The sequence below is a fragment of the Trachinotus anak genome, unplaced genomic scaffold, assembly GCF_046630095.1.
Source record: "Trachinotus anak isolate AG129_WGS33_773 ecotype Australia unplaced genomic scaffold, CSIRO_AGI_Tana_v1 ptg000019l, whole genome shotgun sequence".
NCBI classification, from domain to species: Eukaryota; Metazoa; Chordata; class Actinopteri; order Carangiformes; family Carangidae; genus Trachinotus; species Trachinotus anak.
Genome location: NW_027273870.1, coordinates 4,359,413 through 4,383,934, shown reverse-complemented (window position 1 = coordinate 4,383,934; position 24,522 = coordinate 4,359,413). Strand labels below are relative to the sequence as shown.

General features: G+C 41.0%; 3 protein-coding genes across 3 annotated transcripts; 2 read left to right on the top strand and 1 right to left on the bottom strand.

Annotated features, from left to right (window-relative positions):
* Positions 1-1,960: 1,960 nt before the first annotated feature.
* Positions 1,961-5,272, top strand: LOC139636960 (tumor necrosis factor ligand superfamily member 14-like). The gene is made up of 8 exons (XM_071505409.1): positions 1,961-2,138; positions 2,250-2,340; positions 2,701-2,961; positions 3,754-3,822; positions 3,929-3,962; positions 4,235-4,306; positions 4,422-4,659; positions 4,834-5,272. The coding sequence occupies exons 3-8, from the start codon at positions 2,764-2,766 to the stop codon at positions 5,021-5,023; spliced, it is 801 nt and encodes a 266-aa protein (XP_071361510.1). The 5' UTR covers positions 1,961-2,138; positions 2,250-2,340; positions 2,701-2,763; the 3' UTR covers positions 5,024-5,272.
* A 3,018-nt stretch (positions 5,273-8,290) lies between these two features.
* On the bottom strand, positions 8,291-10,724 carry LOC139636930 (uncharacterized). The gene is made up of 3 exons (XM_071505364.1): positions 10,205-10,724; positions 10,045-10,078; positions 8,291-9,723 (listed from the first exon to the last, which is right to left on the bottom strand). Exons 1-3 carry the CDS (start codon positions 10,445-10,447, stop codon positions 9,344-9,346), a joined length of 657 nt encoding a protein of 218 aa, XP_071361465.1. The 5' UTR covers positions 10,448-10,724; the 3' UTR covers positions 8,291-9,343.
* Positions 10,725-17,838: 7,114 nt separating this feature from the next.
* Positions 17,839-24,118, top strand: LOC139636856 (phospholipid phosphatase 3-like). The gene is made up of 6 exons (XM_071505227.1): positions 17,839-18,299; positions 20,667-20,824; positions 20,943-21,229; positions 21,333-21,390; positions 22,804-22,980; positions 23,089-24,118. The coding sequence occupies exons 1-6, from the start codon at positions 18,089-18,091 to the stop codon at positions 23,185-23,187; spliced, it is 990 nt and encodes a 329-aa protein (XP_071361328.1). The 5' UTR covers positions 17,839-18,088; the 3' UTR covers positions 23,188-24,118.
* Positions 24,119-24,522: the final 404 nt, after the last annotated feature.

The following is a 24,522-nucleotide window of genomic DNA, read 5'->3' as shown; positions in this document are numbered from 1 at the left end:
GGGACTGCACATGAAATGTAATGGATTTATTATAAGTGTTATTAGTCACACCTGTGCTGTTCCTGAAGTGCGAGTCCTGCCCGTGGTGCAGCCACATCACTGCAGATTCAGCCCGGGCCAGAGGAGCCGGTACAGGAAATGGTTGATTCCTGGGCTGCTCAACTACCGAAATAAGACACAGCCGTTTTATGCATGGACCTACTTCTTACTGTTGCCCTAGTTGGTGTTGTTTTGTTACTAATAGACACCCACAGACTAAAACAATTGAGTGCCACAGACAAATCATTCTCGATATCATATAAATAAGCAACAGAGAAAATAGGAAACAAGGGACGAGGGGAATGTGTGGAAAACGGGAATTGAGAGCAACATGGGGAATGTTGCATGGCAAAAATAGGAAATAAGTAATGGTTTGATTGAAAGTAAAGAGATGAAAAAATATCAAGGAACAGAAATTAGGGAAACCCCGGCTGGACTTTTTAAAATGATTATTTTTTTTTCCATAAATATACCTTTTATTTTTGCAGTACATATAAATAATTTAATGTATTATTTATCCGTGTGACTTACACAATAAATGTCACCTCTGGGGCTCCATGGCAAGTCCGTCTAGTCCTCTGTTTCTCTGTACTGAACAAGGAACAGACACGCTCAGGCCCCACGACTGTGCACTTCCGTCTGTCCTCCCTCCTCTTTATCTCAATTGAACACAATGTGAATTTGGGTGGGTGTGTTTGTGTGTGTGTGTGTGTGGGTAACAAATAAGCGTATGTGGTGTAGTTTCAACATATGGAGTCTCTCATGTCAAACAGCCCCCTCCTGTAACAAAGGAGAAAAAATGCAGATTGGGTTGAATGAATCAAACATTTTTTTCTTCAACTGCATTATTTGATCTTCAATACATTTGACGCAGCATTCAAACATCAGAGTAAAAGAAAAAAAGGTGCAAAATGAGTATTCACATGAAGCGCATGTGAAGAAGATTTGTTTGATAAAGACAGGAAAATGAAAGTAACAATAAGAGGAAGAGGAAAGAAAGAAAGAAAGAAAGAAAGAAAGAAAGAAAGAAAGAAAGAAAGAAAGAAAGAAAGAAAGAAAGAAATATGTATAACCAACACAAATTGCTCACACTTCTGTATGTGCACTCTGCTGTCTGCACATACAAAAAGTTGAATTTCTTTGTTGGGATGTTGCAAACATAACAAAGTATTGATAAATCACTCATAATAAAAGAAGGAAGAGTGTAGTACTCAAAGTGTAGCAATTCACTGCAGTAAACATGGGAGGAAAACATGAAAAAAAAAAAGGTGTTGCCACATCAGGCCTTGCACTTGAGCTGCAGTCTGCTTTGCTTTCTCCGATCTTCTGTGACGCATTTCTCATCTTCAATCACTGCAGGTTGTGCAGCTGAAATTCAATAACCACCACCGATTCCTAAAAATAAAAACAAAAGCAACGTGTTGCTCAAAGAATCACCTCACATCTAGGCCAAAATGTGAGAAAGCAGTGGCCTGACGCTCTTGGAAGTGTGATATGCTCACTTTACTGTATTGAAGTGCAGTGATAGTGGTGAAAGTGCAGGACTGTGGTATCAGCCTAAAAGGTCGGGTGTGACTTTATTGCCTCAAACCACCAAGTGAGCCCCTACGTACAACCAACTCTCCTGCCACAAAGACGGACTTTGACGTCACCCTGCATGGTTCAGCGACAATGAAAGTATACCAAATCCATGGCTCGTGAGACAAAGTGATTGCACAAGTTTCTCTGAAACACACAAAAAAAGCAGCTACACCGAGAAAACAAACCAAAAGTGTTCATCAGAACCAAGACACACCAAGGGGTGAGAAATCGAAGAGAGAGAAAAGGAAGTGTCAGCTGAGAGATGATAAATATATTCAGCAGTCGTAGGGAGTGTCCCACGCACACACACACACACACACACACACTCACATGCACACTACTCACTCTCTCTCTCTCTCTGCCTTCCCCATGTCATCTTCATTTCCTCCTTACATGAGCTTGCTTTAAAAGCAATATTAGTGATAGCTGACAGCAGGCGAGCGAACACAGGAGGTGAGGCAGGACTGAAGTCTGTATTTGGTGCAGACAGTGGATTTTATTTTATATTTTCTCAGCAGGTGAGGCAACTAGAGAAGTTAAAACATACCATGATAACTTCAGAGAATATTGTTAATGTCATTTTTTTTTAAATGGAGTTCAAGAACCTATTTTGCTGTTATATGTCAAAGGAGCTTCAGAGGAGTGTGTGAAAACTTTCTCCGTGCTGCTGGATGGCTGACTGAGCTGTGGAGCAACATCTGGTGCCCATTTAAATCCAAGGTAATCTCCTGTGAACTGCATTGAACAAAATGAAAGAATGTTTATTTTTTCCATTTTTTTTTGATTCAGTGGACATGCCGCTGCTGTCTTTACTTGTTTGCTTTCACTAGTTAGAGTATGTAGAAATCACTTTCTTTCGCAGAAGCAGGTTGCATCGCATGCACCTACTCTAAGCAGGTTGCACCACATGACAAAACTCCTGAGGCCACGTCTCCGTCTCACGTCTGTCGGTTATTTCTTTGTTTCTCTTGTCTCTGCACTGCCGGCCTCTCTCTCTTTTTTTAAATTTTTTTTTATGTCCCTCTGTCTTTCTGTTCCCTGTTTCTTTGCTCCACCTAACCCTAACCCTGTCTCTTTCAGTATCCCTTTCCTCGCAACATCGAGCTCTTTGACCTTTAGCCCCAGCGTCCCAGGTGGAGTGTGATGGCGGAGGGCGCCGTGGGTACCTGCCCCCAGGTGTTTGTGGTGGACAGTCACTCAAACTACATCTCCATGCCCAGCAAGAAGAAACCGAAGTGGGAGAGAGTAGGACACAAGTTTCTTCACCTGCTGGTGGGACTGACCGTGCTGGGACTTGTCGTGCAGGGGTTTTTTATCTACAATCTATACAAAAAAACTGAGGTGAGGCTGATGTCTGTCTGCCTGCCTGTCGGTCTATCTGTCAGTCTGAGTGAGACTCAGTGCTCAGAATGCTTGGAAATTCCTTTTTGCTAGAATTTCCCTATTTCACTCTACGTCATAACCAGACAAGCAGCCAGGTCATCGTTTGCTGTTTCAGTTACAGGTTGATACTGACAAATGTGTCAGATCGACTCTTTCTCTAGTTCTACTTCCCTTTCCTGTCCCTCTCAAGTGCAAACGAAGTAGAGCGTCACTTTTCTAAGACAGTTTCATTGCGCTGTTTATTCTCACCTTCCTCGGTTATATTTTGAGTTATTTTATCTAATATAATGTACAGTTTATTTAGAAGGACAGAAGCTAGTTATAAGATGAATAACAATAATTATCCTAGCCCTCTTATCAGCTACTCTATTTCTCAGTGACCAAAACTGACTTTTAAAGTTCACATATAACATGAAGTTATAATAATTATTTTTAGTTTGCTAATCTGCATTAATGATTAAATCTGAGGCCTTTATCAGAGTATGTGAATAGATTAAATAAAAACGGTTGTTTGTCTGCCACCACAACAATTACTTCTATCATTAGAAAAATGTGCTCGTATAGTGAATGTGTGGATAACTTGACATTTCATTTTCTGCATGTACATCAACGTTGTTCTCCATTAGACAGGACACATCCTGTTCTTACATGCTCGTGAACTTTTGACACCTTGTTTGCAAACATGCACAGATTTGGTTTCTCAACCATGCGTTCACTTCTTACTCTCTTTTTTTCTTCCCCTCGCTGCAGTCCTTCGCTCACTCCGGGTCCCATCCCACCTACCAGAACCTGTCCAGCCCCCAAAAATCTGGCCAGCAGGTAAGCGAGGCTGTACAGTACATGCGGCTTTGGCTGCTGAATCTCTGCCACACTGCCTGGTGTGTGCTGGATTTTTAACTTTTTGAACTCTCTTTTTCTGTTTCAGGACGGCAACACAATGAGTCAAGTTGGATCTAAAGGTATTGAGTTACTCTCAGTTATCAAAATTCTGCCCATGTTGTACATAGGTGGCTGTTGTAGAAAAAGAAGCCACAAATATGTGATAGGTGAATTCATCTTTCATCTTTACCAACTGTCAACAACAAAGATATAACTACTCTAACCAAGACCACAGAGTGAAAAAAAAAAGTTTTGTTTTTTTTTAACATGCAAAACCTCACGTTTATATTGAGATGGGGGGGGGGTTTATATTGGTTGCATTACTGACTGATCTGACTGCTTCCTTGAACAGAGTCCAGTAATATTCCCATAGTGCGACCACACACAGGGCAGATTCAAGAGAGGCCCTTTGCTCACCTGATGGGTTAGTGCCTTAACACTCAAACCCTAACACTGTATCAGACCTTAATGGTTGAATTATAGCCCATCGTTATTGTTTTATTTTTTCAAACAACTCTTTTATAACATCTTTATCTCAGGCTCCAATGATCCTGTCGGGGAGGACAATGTGGTGCAGTGGCTACATGAAAGTGGTGAAGCCGTCACCCACATCATGAGCTACAACAAAGGGCGATTGTTGGTTAAGGAGGACGGTTATTACTACCTCTACTCCAAAGTACAATTGAATACTGCAGAGGAGTGTGCACTCATCCAGCACAGGGTCATGAAAGACACCAGTGCCTATGACAAATCTATAGAACTTATGAAATCAAAAAGGTTAGTAAGTGTACCACTCCTTACTTCCTTCCTCTGCTGTTGCAAATGTGCCTACGTGAGTGCAACTTGTTTGTTACTTTGTGTCTGTGTATTTAGAGGCATGTTGATATCAGTGCTGTCTTCATCATGGTCAAGTGAGTTTGTTTTGTGACATCTCTTGCATGTTTCCTCCAGCTTTCGCTGCCGGACCCCAAAAAATTCAAGTGCAAAGGTGTCAGATGGGGAAGATTTGTGGAACAGTTTCCTGGGTGGGGTTTTCCACCTCCAGGTGGGAGATCGCATTTTTGTCACACTGGAGAATATACAGAAGATGCGTACAGGACTGACGGAAAACTTCATGGGGGCTTTCATGATATTTCCCTAGAAATATCTATCTGCCCCCCTCTGTGGTCAGATTCTATGCCTGTGTGTGTTAATTTACACCATATGTTGTGGTAAATTTTATATATCTAATATATACAATATGTTATCTAATATGTTCTGTACTTGATGAATGTGTTTGAATAATTTATGAGAAAGCAACAACTAGTTGTGATATCAAAAAAATTGTATCTGATATTCAGATTATATAATCCTCCTGTCTATAATTTGTTAAATATTGTTGTGAATAAATTACTGTTTCATATTAAACTCAATTGTGAGGTGGAATCAATTCCTGATAAAGTCATATATTATAAGATCAACAAGATCAATGACTTTTTTCTTTTTTTTATTAGACAATCAGCGTAAGACTAAGATTTATTTTCTGCTCACAAAGTAAACTCTGCAAACACACAACTGCCTGTTTGGAGGCAGCTTGGATACCTATAGCACACTGAGACAAACCACAGATGCAGTTACAGATCAAGAGATAGGGCAACATATACAAATGCCCACAAGGCAGTGTGTTTGTTTGTGTGTATGTGTGTGTGTGTGTGTATGTGTGTGTGTGTGTGTATGTCTGCGTGTCTGTGTGTGAGGAGCAGGATGTGGTTGAGTAAGGATGCATTGAGGAGAGAATGAAGAGGGGTGAGAGTGCTGAGGTGCTGAGGTTGGTGTCGCTGACTCAGCTCTTCTCACAGTGTGCAGGGGAAAGTTTCGCAGACACTGCAGCAGTGTCAAATGGAAAAAAAGAAGGTAGAGGTGCAGAGATGCTAAGTGGGGGAGAGTGAGCCAGTGAGGGATTCTGCCAGGGAATACAGGTGAAAAAAAAAAGAAAACACAAAAAGCAAAGCGCAGTAAACGCTTGACAGAGATGAGGAACCACAGGAAACTGTGTAGACAGGTAGACTGACAGGTAACTTAATATCACCACTGAAACTGTTTTAAGAGAGTGGAAAGACTGACCTCAGTTGCTACAGAGACATTTGGGTCATTTCCTGCCTTGAGAGGCAGATAAACATCTGTGCATCTGAGTGAAACAAATACACAAAAAAGATAATACTCTTGCAACAAGAGCATGAAAGCTTTTTACATAACACCTCATATTTTTGTTGTTCATTCCCTCCAGTGTGAGGCAATACCAGTTGTATTTGTCTAATTGCTATACTTATATTGTTTCCATTTTATAGGATTTTACATACATTACAGGTGTTCAGCTTATAAAATATGATGCACAGTATACTGTGTAAAAAAGTTCAAATTAGCTCCATTTTGACTGAGCTACAATATTAAAAGGCTGTTTACACATAAACAACATAAACCATATAATTATAATTTCCATAACAAATAAGTTTTTGACTGACCTCTACCATCGCTCCCCGTTTGTCGAACAAATGTGCTGAATGCTTTCCCATCTTCACAAAACATTTGCAAGGCTGTTTTTTCAGTTTTTTAACTGGTACATTGTTCACATCTATATTGACTATAGCTTGGAGTCTTCGTCTTCCCTGCCTCGCTTGCGCAACACTGTGTTTCTGGCCACATTAGCACCATTTGTAGGTCAGTTGAATAGCGTGGAACCGTCACTGAATAGTGTGACAATTCATTCAAAAGAGCAAATCTTTTGGATGGATGAACTGAAATGAATCATTTCCTGAAACAATCCAATCATTTCTCTTTCAGTCGAGCTATTAGTTGTGGGCAAACGTGCAAGGGCACACTCCCTCACCAAGTTACCCCCCTCACTGAGTGAATGCAATTGAGTGTGTTCAAGTGATGCTGGAAAGATGTACTTTGCCACAGCAGCAACAGAAGTTCAGTACAACACAACACATTAAGTCACGAGTAGTGCATAGAAACAAGCAGCAGCTGAACAAAAGTTGAGTGATTTACAGCAGAACAAAAAAATAAATAAAAATAGTGGCAAAGCAAAATGCATATGAATATCAGCATTATGGATAGCATGGAAAGATGACAACTACATATGCTTGTCAGCAGAATAAATGCATGGCAACAGATATATATGAAATGCAAAACACAATATAAATAGCAGAGAAAAAAACTGAAAAATGATACCAATCCAAACAAAGTGATTATTCATGGGTATCAGGCAGTGCAACAAAAAAAAGAAAGAAAACAATTTAAGATTTTAGGCTACTATGTGGGCCTCTTGATCAAGCAACCTACCGAAATGAATATGATTTTATGTAAGACTGTCTCACATCCTTGTTCACTGAACATGCTACACAATGAGCACGAGCCCTGAGTGATGCTCAGCAGCTCAGTCGGGAAGTTCAACAGTAATGTTGAAATGCAGGTCACTTAAAAAGACTTAAAAGTCATGTAAAACCAGCGTTCATCTCCGATATTCAGCAAAAACACTTATCAAGAAGAACAATATCAAGAATTATGAACAGTTTGTCGTGTTTGTCAAAGCTGCAGCAACTGCCAGTTCTGGAGCTGAAAAACTAAATGACTCAGTGAACAAATCTTTCTAATAAATGAATCAGTGAATCACTCATGAGCATGTACAATTAAAACAAAACACCAGCTTGCAAAGAAACAGTTGCTTATTGACACATTCAGCACTTACAGAGCAACACAATCAGTCATTTGCGGTCGTGTTTCTGGGCACCTGGAGAATGGTAGTCCAGTTTCACTCTTTTAGCTCAGTTTTTGGTCTCTACCAAGTCCACCAGCAGCTAGTCTCAGTTGTGTTTCAGGTGATGTAGAGTGGATTTTTAGAGCTTATTCATTGAAAATAGCTGCTGTCTGCTGTGAGAGTGAACAGCTGAGCAATGAGCTAACACTCACTATAAACCTCCAGAAAACTGAGGGGAGCTGCACATTTGAGTGATAATTAACTATTATAAAAATATTGACTATAACCATTTTAAGTGAAGGATCTAAATACATCTCACACCACTGATGTGTAGCTTTGAATGTAAACAATGAATTGCACTAGTTTGGCGAGTTTCTCATTTCTCATTTTTCTCAGTAAGTGGCCATCAAGAAAATAATGGAGGACAAAGAGCGCACACACGTGCACACACACACACACACACACACACACACACACACACACATCAGAAACACAGCCAAATTTGGGAAAGCAGATGTCGCTTTGCCACATGCTTCTCTCCAAAAGTAATTATCAAATTAAACCAGCTACATTTTTTAAATTGCATTCAGCATCTCCTTTTAGACTCAAATATGTGAGTGTGTTGCCTGCGTTATGTGTGCAGTGGCAAAATGAAATCCATAACTCATATTACAATAGAAGACAACATTTATTTTCACTTGACAGCTTAGGTTCATGTTAAACAGGTGGTATAATTGTTTTCAGATTGTTTGCAGGCCCACATAGTTTTTTTTTCCTTTTCTAAACCGCACTGTATGGTAAATAAACAGGAAGTGATGTACATCCAGTTCCCGGTATAGGCTGCGTAACAGCAGGGAACTTTCCCTTACATAAACATTTCATATATTCCACTTGAAACTTTGTCGCAATCACTTTCTCACTTGCCATTTTCTACTTTTCACACCAAAATGAACTGTGTTCACCATATCAAATACATATACATATTAAATACATTCAACAATGTGTAGTTTGTCCATAGGACTTACAAAACATTTTCTGAATTCAGTGCACATATCAAAGATATTTTAGTAACTCATCATCAAGATCATTTCTGTGGGCCCTTGTCTCTGTTAGTTATTTTAAAAGCACAGTCTTACTCACTACTGTTGCTGATCAGTTGCCAGAGGAGATAAAACGTCTCCACTTAACAACAGTAGATCTGAATGAGGTTTAGAACACAATTATAATCACGCATTTTTGTAAGCTTCAACCTTATGCTCCCAGACTTTTATAAAAAATAAAAACAGAGCTATAAAGTCACATGTAACCCAATGTAGGCTGCTTAAAAACGCAGTGTATTGCACATCAACACTAATGTAGTGGTATCTACATGAAAATACATTTATATCAAAAATAGCAACACTATTACTATAAATATAAGTACATAAATAGTTCAATATCAAAAAATAAATATATAACATACAGAGTGACGCATATTTACACAGAATGAGATAAGTGTCTGGTCTTTTCCTGATCCTCTTTGCATTAGCAAAACTGCAACTTCTCCTGAGATTCCATCTTGAGATCCTGCAAAGGTTCGTCGTCGTACACCTTTAGTTTTGAAAATGGCAACATCACCTGCCCCATCTCCACCGCACAAACTGGTGTCGTTCTTTAGGTGCGACCTACAGGTCACGAGCACATCTGCATCTTGATGACAACAGTAACACTATAACGTCCACATCAGTCCACGAGGAACATCCCGAATCCCGAGGAGCCCATCTCCAGTTTCCAGTTCTCCAGTCCTTTTGATACTGTCATCTGAGTGAACAGTTTCTGGCCGTCCATCTGGGTCACTGTCCAGCACTTCTTGCTCACAGGTGAATGTGGCACAGCTGGGAGCTCCACCTCGCAGGTGAGCTTATCGCCCACATGCACGCTGAGGAGGCCTGCGTTGCAAGTGAAAGTGCAGGTGAGGTTGAGCTCGATGTACATGAAGTAGGTCCCCGCTCGTTCTGGCTTCAGCGAATGCTGCTCTGAATCAAACAGGAAGTTGCTTCCTACAGACTTTCCAGTGCCGTACAGGACTGGAGCCCATTGCATGTTGGAGTTCTCCAACCGACCTACGGGAGGAGACAAACACATTTCATTTAGGTCATGTTTTCACAGTGCAAAAGCTGGCTTATATTCCTTTCTTGCGTTGACTTGCCTTTAGTCTACACTGATTTGGCACAGTTTAGAACCATTTAAAAACTTTTTGATGTCATTTTATTGTTGCAGATGATTATGGAAATAACTATATGCCCTGAATGAGAGGGAAAAGCCAGGAAACTTTATGGCCCTGAAGAAGGACACTGTCTCTAAATTTGTAACTTCTGTCTCTAAACATCAGTGAGAAGATTTTATGTTACGTGTTTGTATTTAGAAGAGTTAAGTAAACTTACTCGAATTGGCTTCCAGGTAGGCAAAATACTGCATCTGTTGATAAAGACAAAAGATGAAGTGGATTAAAATGTGCAGAGAACATGGGTCAAACTAGAAAAAGGAAAAAAAAAAAAGCTAATTATTCCGAGTTCATGCAAATAATAAAAGCCATTTGTTTACCTTGTATACTGAGTCAGGTGTGTCTTGTGTATACTTTGATGTCTTAACATCAATGGCTGGAGGAGAGGGCTTCAGTTTGGACTGCAGGTCCAACACAACCAGCACTCCGCCGGCGGCCACAGCTGTCACCGCCACAAACAGAAACACGATGGACATGACGAGAAAAACGTCCAGGCAGCCGCTGCGCCGGCGGCCGACCCTCTGGAGAGACTCCGCGTCCATCTCTGTGTTGTGGTGTCCCATGAGCAGGCAGTAGGATGTCTGAGCTTCAGGAGCACTGTCCACACTGCACAGTGCTTCAGTTCAGCGTATAAAAAGCTTCAGGCTGAAATAGCTACAAGCTTTGGAAGTTGTACAGCTCCAGCTGTTGGGTGCTTTACCTCCACAGGATAGTCCTCTGGGTGTCATACAAGCCAGTCGGGGTCTTGAGGTGACTGTCGAGATTGTAAGCACCATTATGGCTTTTATAGCTTACTGTAGACGGACTGTTGGCTCAGTTTCAGACACGGAGGAAAAACGCGGAAGTCATGGGTTTCCCTGTCGCCTCCTCACACACGCCCCCCCCCCCTTCGCTGCTTGTAAAGGAGGTGAGAAAACTAGACGCGCAGACTTTCCGTGGCTCTCTCTGCTATTGCGCAAGTGCGGCCCAGAAGCAGCGTGTGCGGTGGAAAACGAAAGGGACAGACAGAGACAAGTCGCTGCCTCCAGCTCTTCTACATTCCGACACAGTCAAATCAAGGCTGTCTTTTCCCCCTGAACCCCACATGGCCTGGCAAACGTGGCACAATGGAGATAATGATAGTCTGAGAATATAATGTGAAGGCCTGATGGGATGGGGTGAGGAAATTAGTCAAGACTGTCTGTTTCATCATCAGCCTTAAAAAAGCTCACAGCGTCACACCCCAGGTTACACCTGGCGCAATCCTGGCACAATTAATAACGAGAGATGAGACAAATGAGATTGTGCCTCTCACCTGTGGGAATCCCCCACTGTGTGTGTTTATGTGTGTGTGTGTGTGTGTGTCAGAGAGACTGAGAGTGAGATTGAGAGATAAGTTGGTTTCAGTTGCTTGGAGGAGCTGGATAGGGATCTCAGGAAAACAAAAAATATTTTCTTGCCATTGCTCAGACCCATGCCAGCCAATCATATTCAGTCAGCACAGGATGGAGTGTACAGGCTGGAGAAGAGGCAGGGGAACCCCCACATCATGTGTGTGAGAGTGAGAGAAGGAGTCAGGAAAGCACTCAAGGCAGAGAGGGAAAGGAGAAGAAAGTGATTCACTGTAAATTTTCACGTAACAAAAAAAAAAAAAAAAAAAAAAAAAAGAATCGACTTGCATGAAAAGCAAACGATCTGGTGTTGCCATGCTAACATATGGGTTGCTATCTGGGAACTGTCATTTTCATTAATTAGCAGTAATTTCTCCAGTGATTTATTTTTATTTATTTTTTTAATTTCTAAGCTCAGCACATTGTGTTTCATTTTTACAATCCACATGAACACATCACGAACTCAGAGCAGTAAATGCAGAGCATGTGACAGTAGCAGTGTGAGGTAGAATATGCAACTCTCTGCATTTTTTTTTACAGACCTGAAAGTTGCACTGGGACATTTAAAAGTAAATTATATTGCTAAAAGTATATGGACAGACCTGTCGACACACTTTTGTGTACTTTTGTTTTGTGCTGTTTTTCATGGTAATAGTGTGCCTCCACTCCAGGTTTTCCAGGAAAAGGTTTTCAGAGTTTGGTGCACAAAGAGCCCTCAAATCAACACCATTCAACACCCTTTGGATGAACTCCAATGCCAGGCCTGGTCTCCCAACATTAGTGCACAGTCACACTAATGCCTTTGTGGCCGGGTTCCAAAATCTGTTAATTAATTAATAATAAAAAAAAAACATAGTAAATCATGATGAGGATAGAGGCAGTGGTGACACCTGTTAGCCACACTAGCAGCATGAGTCTATGGATGGTTAAGTTGGTCGGATGTCCACTTTGATCAAGACTGAAATATTTATATTTGTAGCTTTGATTGAAATGTCTTTCAGGGATGAAATTTGGACCAGTAATTAATAATCAATAATGTTGGTAATCCCTTAATGTCTCTCCATCAGCACAAAATGTGAATTCTTAAATACTTCTGGTTTGGTTTATGACCAAATACCTGCGAAACTAACAACCTTCCCATCAGCCTCAGCTGTACTTTTGTACATTAGCAAATGGTAGCATGCTAACATGCTGCTAAACATCAGCATGATTGTTATTGTGAGCATGTTCACATATTGACATTAGCATTTAGCTCAAAGCTCTGCTGCTGTGCCTAAATATAGCTTTGCAGAGCTGCTAGCATGGCTGTTGAGCTGTAAATTCAGAGATGTGCAAAAAGTTTTTTACAGGTGAGCAGAACTGATGCACCAATGTAACTTTTGGGTTTTGGTTATTTTTACTGTATGATAGGTCATGATTGATCAAAAGTGTTAAAGTGCAACTAGTGTAATTACTGGCAAGGGCCTTTCCTCCTGATCAGGTGGTGATCCATAAAGCTCTGAGAGTTTACACTGGGATTTGATGTCATCATGCTCCGTGCTGATCAAAACACAACCAGCTGATCAGAGCCACACAGTTTGCTAAAGGGAGAAATGTTAAGGGAATGTTTGTGGTTGTTACTGAAAGGGAAGTGGACAGTTATATTAAGATCAACATGAGACAAGACGTTACGAGCACTGACAAAGGGTCAAAGATTTATTTAGACTGGTTATTTGTACAAGCTAAACCTGTGGTGGATGACAGCAACATTATAAAAATACTGTAAAAATCCACAGAACAGTACGTGTGTAGAATACACTTAGCTAGCATTTTATTTGGAACAACTAATGATACCCGCCTCCTTATTTCAATGACGATAAACTTAATAAGGGAAACACCCCTTTCTTTAACACAATACACCTCAACAGCACCACAAACTACATTCAGTTGTATTAGACTCTACCTCATTTTAGCTAGATGCACCTAATAAACTGCCAAAACACTGTACTCTGTACATTTTAGCTCCACCTGTATATGTGGACTGGTTGTAAAATAAAATGTGACACATTATTGCTGAACAGCTGATTGACACATCTCAATTCTGTGATAATTATAGACATCTTAATGTAATAACAAATGCTTTCAGGAACCAGTGCTGTAATGCTGCTGTAAAGCATTGCAAAACCATCGCAAGTCATTGCAAAAATATTTTTATGGGCAGTAATGAAAAGTGGCAATAACCACACTTACATTCCCAAACAAAACATTATTGTTGTTGCAATTTTTCTAATTCATCAGGAAGTAATTGTTGTGATGACAGAGATGATTCCCAAAGACTCTACTACACAGAGTTACTGGTGCTGACATCATACCGCTTTTGAGGTATGGCATTTATAGTTTGATTCCATTACGCTGGAAAAGTTTTGGTGTGGGCTACCTTTTAATTCACTTAATTTAACAAAAAACTTCTTTTCTGACTATAGTCATCAACCAACTCCAGTCTTCAATCTGACTCTACATATTTAGCAATTTGGCAGGAGGTTACCCTGATTCTCCACCAGATTACTTGCCCTGACACTGTCCATCAAACCGCACATCCTCCCAGCTAGTTACTAATACAAATCACATATGAGAACTCGCTTTCAATTTATTCTCCTGTGGTTTCTGCCATATTTTTCCCTTGTGTGCTTCTTTTGCAGGGGGATTTTATTAATCTTCTTAGCGAGCGTGGGCTGCATGGGTCAGTAACCTTTGCTATAGCAGGTCTGAAAGGCCCACTGAGACAATGTCTGTGATGCACAGGTAAATTTGACATCTTCTGCCACATTTCCTGTACACATATGACATCATCTAACCTCATGCTGTGCGTATTACAAAGTGCTCCAGTAATTAAAATATCATGAGGAATGACAACTGAGAAAAGGGTATGATGGGAAAAAATACAGGGACTGTTTCTGTGTGGGAGTGATTGACAGAGATGGGGAAGTCAGCATGAAACAGAGAAAATGAGAAATTTATCATTACAACTATGACAGTTTGTAGAAGGTCATATGCTCCTGCAGTGCAGAAAATCCCTTAACTTTTGTTCCTTAATGAAACTGACCACACGTGTACAAACCTTATAAACACTATCAGGCACAACCACGCACAGATGAATTCCTCAAAAGTTTCCACATTCGTTTAGGAAAGCTTAATCTTGCCAAGAAACAACAGCACTTCAGACTGTGGGATAGATTACAGATGTATATAAGTATGGACTGCCGACGATCAAACTGGATGGTAAAAGAATTCAAGCGTATTCACAGACCTCTGCTTTTTCAGCTTTCATCAGAGGAAGTGACATACAGCATTAGTCAGCACAGTGCTGCAATGTGTCATATGGAGGAATGTCTCCCTTACTGAAAGTGATGAAATACCAGAGAAAAGTTGAATTGAAACATCACCCTTTTAAAAGCTTGTAACTGCTAAAGCTATAATCAAAACCTCTAAACTATAATTAAAATATGACAGGAAAGCCAAGCTTGCGCACGTGCACACACACACACACACACACACACACACACACACACACACACACACAAACATACTTGTACTTATATCTTTGTGAGGACACTTGTTGACATAATGCATTCCCTAGCCCCTTACCTTAACCCAAACCTTAACCTTATTCTAACTCGACCTCTGAAACCAAGTCTTAACCCTCAAACAGTCATTTGAAGGTGTGACATAAAGTGAGAACTGGCCAAAGTGTCCTCACTCTGTTAGGAAAATACTTAATTTGGTCGTCACTATGTCTTTGTACATAAATACACACACACACACACACACACACACACACACACACACACACACACACACACACACAAAGTTCATACCCATAGGTGGATTTTCTGTGGTAAGGATTACATACTGGCCTTTTTGACTATCATGATGTGCTGGGTTTTCTGATAGGGAAGTTGCTGTCTCTGTTTTCACTTCACATTTGTAAAACTTCAAGTCCTCTTTCTCTCTCTCTCTCTCTCTTGCTCTCTCTCTCTCACTATTTCTGTTTTCCTACATGCAGAAATGAAAACAAAAATTGCCAACCATCAGCAGAAGAGACAAATTAAAATAAACTCCCTCTACTGCCCTCTACAGCAGAGAGCTCATTTATCCTAAAAGCTCTTCTGCAACTGCAATTTCAGTCAAAACAAGTGCAAACACATACACTTCCCCATTCTTATTATAGAGCTATTACAATTACAATTACAACACCTTTCCATACACTCATTCTCTTTCTTTTTTTTTTTTTCCGCTGGGCTACTACACCAGGAAACGAGGGTTTCTCATTTACCATATTGTTAATGAAAACACATAAACATCAAGAGAAATGAAAGAGAATCATCAAGAGAAACGAAAAGAAAGACACAGAGGAAAAAAGTTGGGATTATTTGACGAGGCCATAACCCAGCGTCAGTTTGTGTAAAGAGATTTCCAAAAACTGACACAAGGTCCAAAATACAAGGTATCACAACAAGGTGGTAGTACTTACAGTAATTCTCTCCATCCCCTGCAGGATATAGGGCCACAGCTCCCTCCATTATGCCCCATCCTTGTCAAAATGATAAAAACCTGCTGCTTCTGGTTTATTTTGTTCATAGACAAATGTCTCATCTCTAGCAGAATGCTCTACCTTTTTTCAGGGGGACACACAAAAATATCACGTAATGGTAAAATAATCATGAAATAACACGGAGTAATGACGAAAACAGCAAAAACAATTTGTAATTTGTTTCTTTATTATTTCCTGACTATTTCAGCAGTCTGAAATAGTCCAGTAATGCAACCCAGGGTATGGACAGGGGTGGACAGCAACGAAGTACTGTACTGTCTACTTGAGTACTGTACGGTATACTTTTCGAGGGTGTACTTTACGTGAGTATTCATTTATTTATTTTTTGAAGCTTATGGCTTTTACTCCACTACACTTAAAAGATGAATATTGTGCTTTTGACTCCACCACATTTCTATGAAGTGCTCTTACCTTGAAGCGGAGCTTTTAGTCAGCAGAATGAATTTTCCTTTATTTTTGAAAATGTCATAGACCATATGGCGTGTTTATCACAGGAGAAAAAGCCATCACAGCCAACTCCTACACTGTCAGTCACGTGCTGCTGTATTTTTGAACAGCTCAGTTTGAACCTGGCAGTGTGCTCACGACGGCTACGTTAGATAAAGATGAGGCAGATTCTTCACCAGAGCAGCGCGGCCTCATCTTAGTTCACGTTTGAAGTTTTAGAGAAAAAAAGAAATTCCTTTGTGTTCGCTCTGTTTACTACAACCAAACTTCATCACTTTCCTAAAAACATTTGCTGTCCAACTTAAAGAAAATATATCCCAATTCTGGATAAACTTTTGAACAGACAGCTTGTATAAGAAGAAGCAGAGAAAATGAGAAATTTATCATTACAACTATGACAGTTTGTAGAAGGTCATATGCTCCTGCAGTGCAGAAAAACCCTTAACTTTTGTTCCCTAATGAAACTGACCACACGTGTACAAACCTTACAAACACTATCAGGCACAACCACACACAGATGAATTCCTCAAAAGTTTCCATATTTGTTTAGGAAAGCTTAATCTTGCCAAGAAACAACAGCACTTCAGACTGTCTCATAGACCATATGGTGTGTCGATGGCTGTGCTTTTGTTGAATCAATTGTGTTTTTATGGCCATTTTTATGATACAAAGATTATCACAATGGCCATTAAAATACCACTGAATCAACAAAATGAGCCGTTGTCGTTTTTTTTAGGCAGTGATGAAGTGATAAACACAGCAAACATTTAAAACGAAAGGAAACTTTCTTTATTTCTAAAATTTCCAACATGGAAAAACCAAAACCCAAACAAAAACAAAACAAAAAAATACTCAAATAAAGTACACATACTCAAAAAATATACTTAAGTACAGTACTCAAGTAAATGTACTTAGTTACTGTCCACCCCTGCACCTAATAAATACACACAACTAAGCATTTATTAATGGATGAGCAAAGCTAGCCTGTAACTCATGATATGATTACCAAATAGAAAGATTAAATATTGATTCATAAAAGACGTATGAATCACTAGTAAATGTGTTTATTACACAATACTAGATATTGTGTACAGTCCTAATGGCTCAGACTAAGTGAAAAATAGGCCAATCCTTTGAAGTTCACATTTTCCCCACTTTTTACTGGCATCCAGCGTAAAAGAGCAGCAATCAGTTATTGATATGTGATTCAAAAAGTCAAGGAAAGAGTCAGGTCAGTTCTCTGTGTTTTAATGTCTAATTCTCGAGCTGCACTATGAGTGAGGTTGAGGCTATTTAAGTGTTTCCTGGAGAGTAACTTGAGTCTAACAAAAAATAAATTAATTAATTCATAGAGGTGAACGGTGAATCAGAGTGATGGAGAAATCCCTCCTCCCAGACATTCACCATCCTCATTTGATGGTCTTTCTCTCATCTAAGTTGCGGGGAAATTGTTTGCACTTGATCACATTGTACTGGGGGGGGGGGAGATCATATCCCCGAGTGCCTGTTTCGCAACTAGTCTGGAGTTTTTCCGCCCCACCGCAGCGCATATCTTTCAGGTGACGGGCATCCTGCGACGAGTCGGGACGAGCCCCGCAGACTCTGTGATGACATTAAAGATGCGTAAAAAAGACACATTACTCTGACAGCTGAGCAACAAGTGCTGCTGGGAGCATATTAAATACTCTGGCATCTTGCGGATTTGCTTCCACTCTCCCTGCAGCTCTGCATGAGTAGTTCAGGGGCGCTCCCAAGTTACTGATGCCAACAAGTTTTCTCACTCCGTGCCAGTCGTCATGTTGGATACATTTGGGCCGCAGAGCCCCGGTGTGGTCGTCTCCAGCGCGGACCTCCAGCTCAAACTGACGGACAACAAGAGCAGCCTGGGCGCAGCCGCGGGGATGGGGATGGAGAACGGCGCTGGGAAGAAACTCATAGAGATAACTGGACCGGCTTTATCCAAAAGAAAACTTCTGGTCTGCTTAGACCTCCTGTGCCTCTTCCTTGGTAAATATCAAGATATTATACATACCTCAGCCAAAGGCAGTGGATCATGACACGGACTTAAATGCAAACTGAATACATATAACATGTAACCTATAACAAAAATAGTTAAGATCTGTTATTTTAATTGTTGAATATAACTGTTTTATTGGTGTAGTGGACCTGGACAGAATACAACATTTACAAACACCTGTACAATGTCATACACTACAAAAAATAGCAGTGCCATTAGTACTACAACATATCTGTAAGTTTATAATGCTTCTCGTACAACTCTGTGGTCAGTGTTAGGCTATTGTTTGCACTGGAATGTATTATATTAACAGGTCTTTCAGTTATTTTGTCCATCCACGCATAAGTTATGTGATTATGTATGTGCATGCAGGCTATGCAAATAGTAGCCTACTGATTTGCCGAGAAGGTATTCATACTGAACTTTTAAACCTATTGGCATCAAAAAAATAATAATCTGAAAATTATTTGGGAGAATAATTTCCAGGCTAATCGACATTTAATTACATATTTTTACATGGGCTATAGTAGGCCAAGGCTTACCATTGGTTCCTAGCTGTGTCTACCACAGGTGGAATCATCTACATTCTTGTTATTCCTTCCTGTTCAGGATAACTGTGGTGAGGGTTAACTTCTACCATGTTTAGTTCTGTTCCGCTTTGTTTCCATCCTTTTTTTATTTAGTCAACAAAGACAGTCTGTTTGTTTACGCTGACCAGACCTGGGCCTGCAGAATATCATGCAGCAAATTCACTCCAGGTTTGTGAAGAGACGGAACGAAAGAATAGACTGAAAAAGGACAAGGGGAGGGAAAAAAAAGAACAAAAGTTCTAAGTCCTCACTTTCTTCATCAACATGTATCTCTGGCCATGTTTTTTCCACTCATGCGCGTTCTCGAGCTCCCCGTGCCAGCTGGCTCGTGCATTGCCCAGGGATTTCTACAGTTTCCATGACAACCTCCAGTTCTCAGGGTAGAGTCAGGCCAGGGGGAATCGTATTTGGTATAAATAAATAAATGCACGATCCATGAGTACTCTGTGTGTGTGCGTGTGTGTGTATGTGTACGTGTGTGTGTGTGTGTGTGTGTGATTGTTGACCCTCCCTCTCATGTTCCCTATATATGACAGGAGGGTGGTTATGTAATGCTGGCTAATTGGAAAAGGCTGGATGGAGAGGTAGTATGTATTAACAACAGATTGGACAATGTGCAGAAGAGAGGGGCCCCTGTGAGAAATCTCTCTTTCTCTGTCTGTCTGTCTGTCTCTCTCTGTCCCAGCCCTCTCTCTACAGTGTGTGTGTGTGCAGGCATGCAGGACAGAGAGAGAGAGAGAGAGTGAGTGAGAGAGAGAGAGAGAGAGAGAGATGGAAGGACATCCAGAGACAAACAGAGACAGTGTGAGGCTGGTTCTGGCCCTGGACTGCTGCGGCATTTGCTCTTTGTTTTGTAGGAAAGAGTTGAACTGGAGTCACAAACAGCTCCCCTTTCTCTCCTCATCAACAGAAATGCACTCACACACACCAAACACACACACACACACACACACACACATGCGCAGTTCAAACTCTGCTCTGCCTTCTTTACTCCTCTGTTTCCAGTCTCAATGGATTCAGTCTGTATTCAGTCAGGAAATAGGAGCTTTCTGCAGTTGCTTGGGCTTCTTTGGTCCCGCTGGAGCAGTGTTGTGACCCTCACATTCCTAATAGTTGTCAAACTACTTAGGTTCTCAAGAGAAAATTCTGGGTTCCCACCCTTATGTTGTTGTAAAACTGCTCCTCATTTGCCCCCCCCCCCCCCCCCCCCCCCCCTTTCCTCGACCTCAATCCCCCCATGTCATCTTTCCTGTCAGTTTTATTATAGACTTAAATTTACCCACTTTCTTTAGTTTTGTTTTAGACCTTATTACTTTTATTCAGGAATAAGGAGATACTTAGTGAGTCTCTTGTGTGACATGGATGAATCAAAGACATTATATCTATGCTTTTTTGGTACCAGCTGAACTGTGTCCATAGCACAGAGTTTCTCTTACTCTCCTTTACCTATTTGATCAGATAAACCTGTCATGCTTTTGCTGGTTTAAGGCAGTATATTTTAGGTAACATGCTTCTTTTGTTCAATGAAAACAAGGCTAAGTGTCCCCTGCCAGTGGCTCTTTCAGGCAAGAACTGTCCAGTTCTTCTCCATCACCCCATTTCAAACCTCCAGTTTTCCTCCTCTTTTCTCCTCCCACGCTTCTTCTCCAGTATCTCATCACAAAGAGGAATATCTGTACTCCCGCTGGGGATTGTTGTAATATCAGATCATATCTTTCTTCATCTAATTCCTTTCATCTCCCTCTCCCTCTTCCTCCTCCTGCGCAGCCTCCATCCCTTTCTTCGCGTGTGAGCTGAAGGCGGTGAGCCCTTACAGAAGGGGCTTTATGTGCGGGGACCCCAGCATCACCTATCCTTATCTGCACCAAGAGGCCATACCAGATGAATTACTCATCGCTGGTGGCATCATCATCACCGGCCTCACGGTGAGTATTCATCCTCCTTGTCAGAGTAGTCTGTCTATTACTCATCGTACACCGTGTTCCAGCTCGTGAGGAGGAGGACGAGGAGAATGTAATATGACGTTTATGTGTTCACCCCCAGATCGCCCTTGGGGAATGTTACAGGGTCCGTTTCCGAGGTGTCAGCTCCAAGGCCTTCGTGAGGAACCTGTATGTGTCCTGTCTGTACAAAGAGCTGGGCTGCTTCCTGTTCGGCTGTTGTGTCGGCCAATCACTGACCAACATGGCCAAGCTGAGCGTGGGCCGGCTGCGGCCACACTTCCTGTCTGTGTGTGGTGTCACCTACGCATCGCTCAACTGCACGCCGGGAAGCTATGTTGCAACAGTGAGCTGCCGCCAGCCTGACCATCGGTTAGAGGAGGAGGCCAGGTGTGTGTGTGTGTGTGTGTGTGTGTGTGTGTGTTTTTATGCATGCTTGTTATGGATTGTACTTTTGTTCTGTGTGATTCTGAATACTTCTCCATTTTCGTAGGAAGTCCTTCTTCTCTGGCCATGCCTCCTTTGCCATGTACACAATGCTCTATTTAGCAGTGAGTATCTCTATCCGTCTATTGCTCTCTCTTTCACACATTTTCTTTCTTACACACACACACATACGCACAAACACTGGCAAACCCAATGTAATGTCTCTCCAATTTCCAATTACTATCTCTGTATAAAATGCAAAGAGAGAATGAATGAAACACGGACCCATCATCAGTCCAGTTAGCAGCAAAACGCGAGAGATGGAAAGAGGAGAGGGAGAAAGAGAAGGATTGAATGGAGAAATGGGACAAACAGAGACAGCTTTGTTCTGCTGTGGGAGGAGTGTGACCTCGCCTCACCGCCTCACTGCTCTCCTCTATTGTGTCAGTGTGTGTGTGTGTGTGTGTGTGTGTGTGTGTGTGTGTGTGTGAGCTTCTGCATATATATATGTGTTTATGAAAGCCTGCGTTTGTGGATGCAAGCGCCTGCATATGTGAATGTGTGCATTCTACAGTACATATTAGTGCATTAGTATATGTGTGTGTGTGTGTGTGTGTGTGTGTGTGTGTGCGGGCATTTGTGTGTGCGTGTGTGTGCGATCTTGGCTTGCCCGTCTGTCATTACTCTCCCCAGCATCCAACTTCCTCATGTTACTATGGTGCTCTACCACAATTAGTGAGAGGAGGAGAAAGGCTTATTGATTAACCAATAAGCAATGACAAGATTGTTCATCTTCACTTTCATCACAACTTGAGTCGTTAGAAGCTGCATCCGTGCGCTGCTTACTGTGTATGAGACACAGTGGATCTCAGCAGTGTGGAGGGAAAAAAAGAGAGATACAGATGGGTGACAAAGTCAAATTAAAACCAATGTAGTGAGATGTAGAAAGCCTCCAAGGCAGTCTCAGTTCCCTCATCAGAGATTCTCAAATTCTCTGGATGTTGCTGGAGGGGTGAACAAAACGTATTCCCTCAGTTGGTGCTCTGGCGATGTGGTGAATCATGCTGTGTAATGTGTTGGTGTTAGACAGCACCATGATTCCCTTCTATCGGACTGGGCTGTGAAAGCTATAGCATGTGAATTACATCATTTCTTCGCCTGTTAAACAATGTTCCCTCTTTTTTTTTTCCTTTAATTTGTCACATTTCTGTCTGAATTCATATTTAACTACATTTAACCAATATTTGAATACCGTACTTGCCACAGATTCTAATTCATTAGTGAGTGAGGACAGTGTTTGTGTTAAAAAAACTAGACTCATGGCAGCAGAGCGCAGGAAAAACTGCAGGTAAATATGGAGTGCTGAGTAAATAGTAAAAACAGTGAATTAAAACAGCAGGACGTCAGGAAACAAGGGGATGCTTTGCAAATAAATGGTGAAATGCACTTGTAAAGACAGAGAAAACTGTGAATAAAGGATGTTATTGTGACCATGTCGTTTTATGCTCTAAATAACGTTTTTTGTTTTTGTGATGCAGTTTTACCTGCAGGCGCGGTTGACGTGGCGTGGGGCTCGGCTGCTGAGGCCGGCGCTGCAGTTCTTCCTGGTTTTGTTGGCAGTCTACACAGGTCTGACCCGCATCTCAGACTACCGGCACCACCCTTCCGATGTGCTAACAGGCTACGTACAGGGAGCCCTTACTGCTTACTGGGTGGTCAGTATTCCTGACCTGCTTGGTTTTTTTTTTTCATCAGTGTGTGTCCATAGTCAAAGTCTGTTAAAATCCTAATGTGGGCATGTCTTCTTTTCTCTGTGTTTGCAGGCCTTCCATATCTCATCCATGTTTAAAAGCTCCAGTTCAGATCTTTCTCCAACTGAGACCCTGGACACGCCCTTGTCACCCCACCATACTGTCTGCTAAAACCTGACCTCCACCAACCCCTGCCTGTAGTCTGGCTTGGATAGACAAGAGATTTGAAGAATGTGAGACCATTTCCTGTGAAGTCAAACCACATACCTCAGTATTCAGACAGAGAGTAGGACAGAAAGAGAAAGAGTAGCGTTTATGAGATCTTGTATGTGGCTCTAAGGAGAGGACATATGAACTGTGGGAAAGAGGAAGGGAGCTGAAAACTATACCAGCTGCTCGGCTGGTGTGTTATGTAAGCAGTCTGAGAGCGTGACCTTTTGTCCTTGTGACTGACCTTAACTTCACATGTGATACTTACCTGTGAGCTGAGACTGAAAACACAGCAACCACTACCACTCTATACAACACCTGTAAATATATACAGCTTTTGTACAACTCAAACAATACTGTAAAAGCACTTTTTGATTTCCATGTTAGTATTATTAATTACCACTTTGGACTGATTTGTTATGTAGAATGTGATATATTTTATACATGTAACATATTTTGTAGCTGTTTTTTTTTGTTTGTTTGTTACATAAACACAGTGAATGTATTGATGTTGAAGAAAGCACAAGTAAGCAAGCAAGCGACTCATTTTCCTAATGTGTTGTACCATTTAGATGTGGTAGAATGTGTCCGTCCATCTGTGTGCAGTATGTCACATATGTAGTTTACTGATGAGAGAATGACTATGAGAATGTCTATAGAATATAATACATATTGGAGGAATAGGTTACATATGCTACTAGTTTCTAAGTCTTATTTATAATAATATGTATGTTGTTAGGCTACTTACTAGTCCACGAGCACACACATCATTAAAGAAGGTGATTTTTTTTTAAAATACATGTCTCTTTAAGTTCAGTTTGTGACTTTTTTCTAAAAGAGTAAAACTGCGTAGTCATTTTGACAATAAATAAATAAATAAGTTCAAAACATATTATATGGTAGTGTACAGTGGGTTTATCAGCTTTTTGGTGAAAATGCATATGGCAGCTGGAAACTAAGGAAGACGAGAGCAATGAGACAAAACCCAAAATTGAAAGCTGCAGGCAGTGAAACCAGAACTGATGAGCTGAAAGAATCTAAAATGCTCAGTAGAGCTGCGGGGAAACTGCAGTCAGATGATTACTTTGTGTGGGCTTGTCATTATTACTGACATCTTTCATATTACACATACGTCATTTGACCTACTGTATTTTCCATGCATCAGTATTAATTAGTGCAGCTTTAAGTAAATATCTCAAGAATGCAAAGGGCTTTCTCTCATATTTATTACCAGTAATTTGAATTTTTCAGGGTATCATTTTTCACACAACTGCAGTTCAACTCCTAATTATTTAT